Raw genomic sequence first — 10,110 nt, 5'->3', positions numbered from 1 at the left:
CTCCCAGTTAAAGTCCAACATATTTTTTTACGAACTTATTATATTTCCTAATGATGAAACAACACACCGTCTTTTTTTAATCACTGTCCTGCAATTTAATGATTAAAAATCGTTTTGGCGCTAAGTGTACTTGATAGCACAACTCCCGTAGAGGATAATTGCCCACTTTAGTTGATATCCTCTCAGTCAAATCGGGTGTCACTAAGAGATGCGCCACCGAACAGTAGGCTGCGTATGAATTTTGACATCACGTCAGTCAGTTCGTCGGACATGAACCTACAAACACACACACGGTGAGTCCATTAAACAATTGCGTCTGTGTTGTATCGTTCAGTGATCACGTCGACGTTTGTGCCTAAAAAAAATTTGCGACACGCATTGCTTTTCTTATTTAATCAAAAGAAAAAGGATGTGGAAAGTTATCGTTTGCTGGTAGAAACGTATGGTGAATACTCTCCATAGATTAGAACATGAGAGACATGGTTTCGACAATTTAAACGTGGTGATTTCAATACGAAAAACGTTACTCGATAATGACCCAACTCAACCTCAACAGCAATTGGTAGAAGCATTAAATGTGTCACAAGAAACAAACAGAAATTGGCTTCTGTTAATTGCTGTTGAGTTTGAGTTGGGTCATCATCCAGTAATGCCTGCAATTGCTAGTCTTCGCACTTTGTGGTTTACCAGAGCGCGCACACTTTCATATTGAAATCACTACGTTTAAATTGTCGAAACCATGTATCACATGTTCCAATCGACCGAGCGTGTTCATCATATATTTCTACCAGCAAACGATGATTTTCCAGACTAGTAGGCATGTTTGATTTGTTTTTCTACTTTGTATATTCTTCGATGAGACTGAAGTTCTAATCTAGGTTTTTTTTCAAAGGTCCACGATTAGTTAATAATAACATTTTTTCTAGCAAATTACTTAAAAGACTACCAATCCAAATCCTATTCGTTATTGATGTTAAAATACAAAGAAATCCATTTGAATGAGGAAAATGTGACAGGTGGTTAACACCTTCCCCGCGAGAGCTAGTGTTACACAAGAAAGCTCGAGCGGATGAAGGTTAAAATTGTCCGAAATTTGACACCACAATATTGGAATTTCCAACCAAACAACGCTAATTACGAAGAAAAGACTTAAGGAGAAATGATAGATTTTGAAAAGTTCCGCACAATTTCTCTTGACCGTTTTTCCATATGACTCGTCATTTTGGTTTTATTTATAGAAAGTACTGTGCAGAAATCGAAAATTCTAATTTGAAGCCAATAAATGACGCAAAATAAAGGGGATACTTTTTTAAAAGAAATTTCAGTGTTTAAAAATGCCTGCATCTTTTCTTTGTGCCATTTGTTGACAGAACTTCTCGTTTTTAATGTATTTATTGAAATTAATATGAAAAAAATTCTAGTATTACACCACAAGGCGCGAGATGTGGAAAAAAAATCTAAAAGAAAACCTGCAGAATATTTTATTTTTTCTATTTAAAATAATATGAAGACAAAAATCCTCTTCTTAGCATAACGATGCGAGATAGGGAAGAATGTCTGAAGAAAGGATTGTAGTTTTTTATTTAAAAATATTTCAAAACATAAATGTGATATGCCACGAGAAAAGGAGACCAATGCTAAAAAACTGGACAATCCTTTTTTTATCTCTATTCATAGTGTTTGAGTTGCTCTATTCAACACAAAAATAAGAAAAACCACCGCTCGCCACAAACCCACCACTCACTACTAAAAACTCACGGGCGGTGCTGCTTGCCGCGGTTTTCTCGCAGGAACAGGCGCGAGAAACACGGACACTGGGACAGGACGAATGAGAGTATAGTTGTACGTGGAGGGGCAGATTTTCGGGAGTCGCCTTTCATTACCAAATAGGCTTGACTTCTATCGCTCGCTCTGTAAATTTCTCGTTTGGAGCGTTAATCCCTTTTTCTTGTGGCACGTCACAATTATACATTTACACGATGAGAATATGTACCGCAAAGCCTACAGAGCTTTGATCAACTTAAGCTTTAAACATAGACATTCAATAAAAGTTCAAAGAAGAAATATCCGAGCGTGAAGCTCGAGATCCCACAGACGCGCGCCCTAGGCGTCCTAGGCGTCCTAAAAATTGCTACCGCCGTTGAACGCCGCTTGTAGCGCGCAAGTAATTACTAATTTTTTTAGATCAAAAGAGAAAACTTTATACAGCTCTTTGTGTCTCAATATTTTCATTTTTGGTGACGTGCCGTTCTTTGATTTGTGGTTTCTCGCAGGTTGTTCCCTTTATCTTTTTATACAATGGTTGCTTATTTAAAGTGATTCTTTCATGAGAGCTAAGTATAGCTCGAAATTAATTTGAAAACAATTAAATACCTTAAAGTTAGACAGTTGTTTTTTTGCTTTTGAAATATTCGTGTTTAAGCACTCAGGCTCATACACCCCGGAACCCTTTAGTTATAAAGTTTTCCTACCTTTTACGGGTTTTAAAATAGACCAACAGATACAATAGAACAGAAGAGAATATAAAAATAAATGCCTATCGTACATAAAATAAAAAAAAAGTTGTTTTATATTTTATCGTGAAAAAAGTGTACATTATTAACATACCTCATTCCATACTTCTAGAGTTGGTTTACACAGATTTCCGTTTATAGGAAGCTCCAGATAAATTTCATCGTGAGATGTTAAAAAATAATTACTCTATTTTCGCGTGCAATCGGATTTTATTGAATGAATTCACGTGGATTTCAACGTGTATCTCTATGAGAATCTTCTTGTTTGTTTCCTCAAGGATATTTCTGCCTGGGTATCATGCAGTTAACCTTGCCAACTAACCAACAGTTTACTTTACGTACCGGAATAGTGTACGTCCAAGCCGAAAGTGCGACATATTTACAGTGGGCAACTATATATCACATAGAAGTCTACTGCACAACTTTATTTGCATTATAACTGTGCTGCTTATCTGGAAGTACGACATAATTCTACTGCGCAGCCGTGAGTGTCATACAATTATATTGTGAAATCGTGCTATAAAACTTCACTGCGCAGCAGGAATTGTGACATACCTCTAGCGTGCAATTCTCAAACCCAAAGAGACAACCTTAACACCATTTACCACCATATATACTGTAACGAGGTTTTAGAAATAAAACTAAAAAATTTGTAAAAAAAAAAACATTCCGGGATTTCGCCGAAGCCAAACCTCGAAACGTCACGCGAGCAACGTTATCAATTTTACCTTCAAGTTTAAATCCGAGCCTAGGGTAATTAATAGACAAATTAATTCTGTATGCGCGAATAATTACTTGGAATTTCAGAGGAACTTCAATCAATTTAATTGAAGAAACAAGGTTTCTCAGTGAATTTAAATGTGTTGGGTCAATGTCGAGACCTGAACGGCGAGACGAAGACCCAACGATGGGACGGAGTGGATTTCACAGCCATCATAAAATCCCTAGAAATCCTTACAAACCTGAAAAAGAAACCGTCGATCAAATGAGATACTCAAAGAAATCACAACTTATCAACTCCATGGCAGACAACGTCGGGTGTTGACAGTCGTGGAATTAGACACGTAACTCGCGACAAGGAAGAAGGCGAACTCGTGACGCAGCGATTCCAACACCGACTACGAGGGGCAACACCGTAGTGAAAATAAGATGTTTAACCTTATCATCCTCAGGGTAAAATTTTATTGTCCTAATAGAGAGTCTAACTGCTCATAGTGAAGCGAAACCTAAAATAAGTGTGACTCTCATTGGATTCTCTTTACAATACAATTACAATTTTAAACCGTGCAAAATATCTTTAGTTTTTATACTTGTAAATTATTACCCTAAGAAAAACACCAACAATTTCAAAAAAGGTTATTAGTCGGCGATTGCCTAATAATTTTATTTTTCTGTTTCAGAAAGTCAGTTCAATTTAAGTGCAAGGGCAAATTCCTTGAGTATACAAGTGAAGCCAATCAGACCTCCTATGCGTTCTTCTATTGAAGGACTGAATCAAGAAATTGAAGGACTGGTGCTGAAATCTACAAATAGTTATAGCGATTCAGATCACATGATAGAAGATAAGGTAAATTGGCAAAAATTTTATCTAAAAATTAAGTATTTTATTTAGAAAAAGAACATCGATTTTACAATTTAAACAGAGGATTTTTAAAACTTATTTTCGAAATTAACTCTCTATAGAAAAAGTTATATAATAATTTTTCAAGGACACCCTTTTCCCCCCACTGTGCTTCGTCACATCCTGTCAATCATGCTAAGCTGTTTAGGCCATGAATAAATTCATTTGACCAGTTTCTGCTATTTCTAGCTCCATATGTGGCACTTAGAAATCCGCACAATAATTGATGCCTTCCTTCATTACTGAGTTTCTTCTTGCGAAATGTTTGAACAGTTTTAGTAGAAATTACCAATAATTTAATTACTTTGATATACTTTTTAACTTTAGAAACGAGGGTTTCTGCATCTTAAATACTTTCTACATGTGACTTCTTCAGATTGTGTGGTGTTGCAATGTTTATAATGATCCACTAATGCCATCGTAAGCACCTTCCACGTGACCAGTGGTTGAAAAAATACATTTTCGTCTTTGTGGTGATCTTTCAAAAGCAAGAAATTGTTAGCGGTTTTTAAAATGGATCGACCTCCATAAGGAATGATATTCACATGATCGATTGTTATCAATCGGGTTGGTCTCCTGCCAGATGAGACAGAATGTCTCGAGGAAAGGGGAGATTCGTCAAAATTATTGAGAAACATATATCTTCAACACCGTTATTATTTGAAATGAACTTTTACAATAATCGTTGATATTACCTTTTTACAGTTGATAAGACATTCGGCGAGAACAACACTCTTTCATATTTTCACGTACCTTCTATTTTCCTTGGATTACTTGACATTCGCAGATCCCGACCTCGTTCACCCCTCCTTACGTCATATATATATATATATATAACCTAACTATAATACAAACAAAATCTAATCTCACGCAAGTCAATTTTGAAATCCCGAGTTACTTTAGAATCATTAGGCTTATTCCGAAGAGGAAAATATCATTGAATGTATGTAAATATATATAGTAGACAAGATATCTGGGCAAATTTGTCAATTTTCAGCTTTAGAAACCAATTTTAAAATTAAATAATATGTATTCAAACAAAAATGGACTAGTTAATTTTTAAGTAATAAGGATTAATTTTTAATAAAAAATGGAACAGAAATTTCCATTAGAAAAAATTAATTCTGAATAAATGAAAACAATCGAATTGACAACAAAATAGTGAACTCTCCAACCAAGTAAATGAATTTAAAAAAAACGACTAATATTCCTCTTAAAAAAAACGAAATTTAAGAAAAATACATGAATGTTCAACCTTTCAAAGATAATGTTTCATCGAAAAATTATATGGTTAAATTTTCAGTTGAAAGATAACTATTCACACAAAAAAAATCAAATTTTCAACAAAATATCACAATTTTCAAGCAAAAAATTGAATTTGCAAACAAATAATTTAATTTTCAAAACCAATAATTTTCTACTTAAAACAGTCATTCAAAATTTTAAAGATCAATTTTAAAATAAGAACAAATTTATAATAAAACATATCATTTTTCAACGGAAGACGGTTACATTATCAGTTTGAAAAATAAATTTACAGCCAAAAAATTGGCGCAAACATAGTTATATTAAATATATATATATATATATATATATGTATGTATGAACTTTCAGCCATTTTATACAACAAAAAATTTACCTAAGAATGAATTTTTAACCAAATAAATGAATTCTTAATCAAATTAGATGAATTTTTAAACGAGAAGAATCAAATTCTACAAAGAGATGATTTATTAACTGATAAAAGTCAATTTTCAAGCAAAAAAAAATGTCAACAGAATTGTTAAAGTTTTAAATAAAAAAAAATGTCGAATAAAAACAAAATGTTTAACCAAAATGATACATTAAATTTTCACTTTAAGAAAATGTTTTTTTTTTTTAACAACAAAAAAATCGAATTTTCAACAAAACAGTTAAATTATCAACCAAAAAAACAATTTCCAAACAAGAAGAATAATTTTCCATTAAAAAGGATGGATTTCCAACTAAAAAACAATTATTTAACCAAAAATGGATTAGTTACATTTTTCGATAAAAAATTGAATTTGCTGCAAAATAGTTTAATTTTTGATGAAAAAAATAAATTTACAACAGAATTTACACAATGAACATACAACAGAATAGTTAAATTTGTAATAATAAACCGGATTTTCAATTAAAAAAGATAAATTTTTAACCAAAAATGGAATTGAATGTATTCTGAGAGAAAATTGAAAACATATCACACAACTATATTAGGAAAGCATATGAGGTCAAGTTTATAACTTCTCAGCTTTTTCTCTTAAAATCCCCAAAATTGTGATTATGGCCTTAAATAGCATCAAAAGAAATGGTTCAAAAAAGAACCTAGAGGTCTTTAAAGATTTTTTTTTATATGATTTTACAAAATATTAAAAAAAATTAGAGTCTTTTTAAAAGATGTTTAGAACTTTTAGAAGTTTGGAAGAAATCAAGAAATATTTGATAAATTTTCGGAAATGTTTGCAAGTTTTTTAATATTTCTAATACATTTAAAACTACTTGAACTCCTAAAAATATTTTTAACTGACTAAAATTTTTTCTTCAAATATTGAACAATCATGCCAGACGTTTTAAGAAAAATAGTTTCATCTCCATGAAATCTTTTAAAATTACTTTGAATCTTTTAAAGTTTATTTTTAATATCTTTAAAAATATAAATTTCTAAAAAAAAAGTTTACAATTTGATTTGAATCTCTTCCATTCTTCTAAGCATTTGTTGAATTTACTCGATGTTTTTAAATTTATTAATCTTACCAAATTGAAACATTTAGCTTTAAAATGCTGTACACTCTTCTTTAAAATTTTAGGAAACCCTTTGATATGTTTAAACAAAAACTTTTTTAATTTTCTCTCAAAGGACATTTTTTAAAATAAAAAAACATAAAAATTTTTCACATGAATTTTAAGAAAAAATTTTCCTGGTTTTCTTTTAAATTTGATAAAATTAAAAGGATTGCCTTTAAATCTTCCAGATTCTTCATTAAAAATTTTTGAAATGTATTGAAATCTTTTTCAATCATCCCTTAAAATTAAATTTTCAAAATAAAAAAATTATTTTAATTATTCCTAGGAACATGAAAGAATTTTGTTTATTTTCGTGAAATCTTACATAATTCTTAACAAATTCTCACAAGTTTTAATTATTTTTTAATCGATTCTCAATTTCTGAATATCTCTTGAACTTACTCAAATTTAAAAGAACAATTTTCTAAACAACATAAACTAAAAAAGACATTGTGCAATAAAATTGCGCAAGAAGGCTTAATTTTTCACGCTTTTCGAAATTTGTTGGGAATAATTAAAAATCTTATATATTTTTTCAATTTTCTCTTAAAATCCATTCAATTTAACTTTTGGTTAAAAATTTGTCTTTTTTTCATTGAAAATCCATTTAATTGTTTAAAACATTAACTATTCTGTTGTAAATTCGATTGTTCGTTTTGGTTCAAAATATTTTTCAATTGAAAATTCATTTCTTGCATCGAAAACTAAACTATTTTGCAGAACGATACATTTTTTATCTAAAAATGTAACTATTTCATTTTTGTTTAAATACTTGTATTTTAGTTTTAATATTAATTTTCAAAGTTAAATCTTTGACAATTTTGCTGACATTTTTTACAAAAATTATCTTTTTCCGTTGAAAAGTTTTCTTCCAAAATTTGTTTACAAATTCAATTTTTTGCTTGAAAATTTAAATATTTTGTTGAAAATTTGCATTTTTTTGGGGGTTAAAAATTAATTTTTCAAGTGCAGACTGAAGTATAAATTAAAATTTTAAGTTAGAAAATGTACTTTTTTTAAAGTCATCTCTTAGGTTGAAAATTTAAATATTTTTGCAAAAATTTGTTTTTTATTGTTAAAAATGAATTGTTGACTAAAAATATGACTAAGATATACAGCACTAAATGTGAAAAGTTTTGAGCCCAGAAATCTTGTCTCCTATATATATTTACATACAGTCAAAGATATTTTTCTCTTCACAAAAAGCCTAATGAATCTAAGGTAACTCGGGATTTCAAAACCAGAATATGTTTGAGAAGCAGCTAGATTGTCATTCGTGAAGTCGGGACAGTTCGGGTTCCTCCTCGTGCATTTTGGGCTCTATACGAGGCTGGCCTACGGAACATGTAGCAGAGTCGACTCACCATCACGCTACGTTTGAATGCTGTTTCCCCCAGATGGGAGAAACCTGAACATTCCAATCTCTCCCCCCCCCCCCCATTAAAACATTTATTTCCATTCATTCGAAATAAATGGCCACTGAATGACCACAGTAAATTGATGAAAGACATTGTGCGTTATTCAATGGCCATTTGTTTTGGCTATATATATTGTAACTGAGTTTTCCAAATTTCGTGGGCTCCGCCACTAATTACGACCTGGCTGGGGATGGCCCAGGTGGAAAACTCAGCCACAAAACGGCTGATACTTACCTGCCTGTCACGCCGGAATGAACCGAGTTTTTGGGTCACACACTTCTGACCCACGAACAATCTTCGAAGATCCTTTTAATTTATAGTTGGCGCCTGATAGGGTCCTCCCTATCACAACCTCGTCGGAAGTGTCGTGGCGTCTACTAGCAGCATGGCTAGCTCCGAGTAAACACGAGTAAAGGGGGGGGGGGGCTCTCATGGGTTAGAGAGAAAAAATACTTTACTTAATTACAAAATTACGCCAGAATAAACTATTACCTATTTTATTAAAAAAGAAATGAAAAATTCAAATGTTCAATTCAACAAAAGCTCACGACCATAATATTTAGGTTCGAAAATTATCCCGCGATTAATTACTCCCTAAAGCGGTGCAGTGAAGAGGCGCAGATAATTAGCCTAAGGAACCCGCGCACTGTATGGGAAGATAGTCGGACACACCCACGCCATGTTCTATGATCACCAATGCTCTTCGGAACTCACTCGCGACAATCTACGAATTTCTACACGCGGATCTGGCATCGAGGCAGAAAATGCACTTAGATCTGGTAAAAGAAGGTCCACTTACTTTGGAGCCACTTGGCTGCTGCGATCCTGTCTTGAGGGTCTACCTTTGGTCCTTTATGCTTTAATACCCGGTCGCGTTCCTTCCGTTGTCCGTTTTACTGGTTCTCGAGCCAACTCTGCCGTTCTCCCTTCCTTCCGTCGTCTTGCAGCTATTTTTCACCGTGCCTTACGAATTTTCTATGAGGCCTTCGTTGATTGGTTGGTGTCAACGGACGAGCTCCAATGGTTGCACTCCGCCAATGTGTGTTTCCCGCGGTAGGGTCCGTCCTACGAACTACTGGGGTTGATATTGGCTGCGCCCGCGATGCTATTAGTATGGCTACCATGACTTGCATTTGGTCGCCCAGCAACGCTACCCGCGCGGGTCGGTTTCCCTTCTCTAGCCAGCGCGGGGTTGGTCTCTCCTCTCTAGCCAGCGCTAGCCTTTCCTGGCCTATGGTTTCGGTAGACCCCCTTGCGTAGTAGAGTGTGGTCAACGGATATGCTTGTGATCGGTTGGTGCTGCCTTTAGGGAGAGATGCGGACTTGTTGCGCAGTCACGCCAGTCTCCGGTCCTTCCAATTATGGTTTTTGGTGCACTGTCTGCTTAATGTTTTCAAATCAAACATTTCGTAAAGCCAGTGTTGACGTCGTGTTGTGGATTCCGAGTATTCTGGATTTGTCGTCGCCACGTACACCCTCCTGGTCTTCTTCCAGTGCTTGCCCCATCGACTCCGACCCCTTAAACTGATGGTTTATTTGTATTACAACTCTATATTCGGTCGGGTTCCTTTCATTTTATTAAAACACTATCCCGGACTTCCCGCTTCATTTAATAGTAAATAAGTGTCGAAGTGTCTAGTTATCTAAATGTAGTTTGTTTAACCTTAATAAACTAAATTTTATTATAGTTCTTTGGAGCAAGTATAAGCAATTAAAAACCTACAGTTTTCTTCTTATCACGACCTAATCTCGA

General features: G+C 33.6%; 1 protein-coding gene across 3 annotated transcripts in view; it reads left to right on the top strand.

Moving 5' to 3' along the window:
- The window catches only part of LOC117182135 (protein FAM117B-like), a 126,868-nt gene that overhangs the window by 8,791 nt on the left and 107,967 nt on the right, over positions 1–10,110 (top strand). For all 3 annotated transcript variants that reach the window (XR_004468274.1, XM_033375178.1, XM_033375179.1), the window contains exon 2: positions 3,914–4,080. Coding sequence is in view for 2 of the 3 variants with exons in the window: in XM_033375178.1 (XP_033231069.1) it covers positions 3,982–4,080 (99 nt within the window). In the remaining variant the exon portion in view is untranslated. The remainder of the gene's footprint in view (positions 1–3,913; positions 4,081–10,110) is intronic.

The sequence above is a fragment of the Belonocnema kinseyi genome, chromosome 10, assembly GCF_010883055.1.
Source record: "Belonocnema kinseyi isolate 2016_QV_RU_SX_M_011 chromosome 10, B_treatae_v1, whole genome shotgun sequence".
Classification (NCBI taxonomy): domain Eukaryota; kingdom Metazoa; phylum Arthropoda; class Insecta; order Hymenoptera; family Cynipidae; genus Belonocnema; species Belonocnema kinseyi.
The sequence above is the reverse complement of the archived record's forward strand: the minus strand, read 5'-3'. Positions and strand labels throughout refer to the sequence as shown.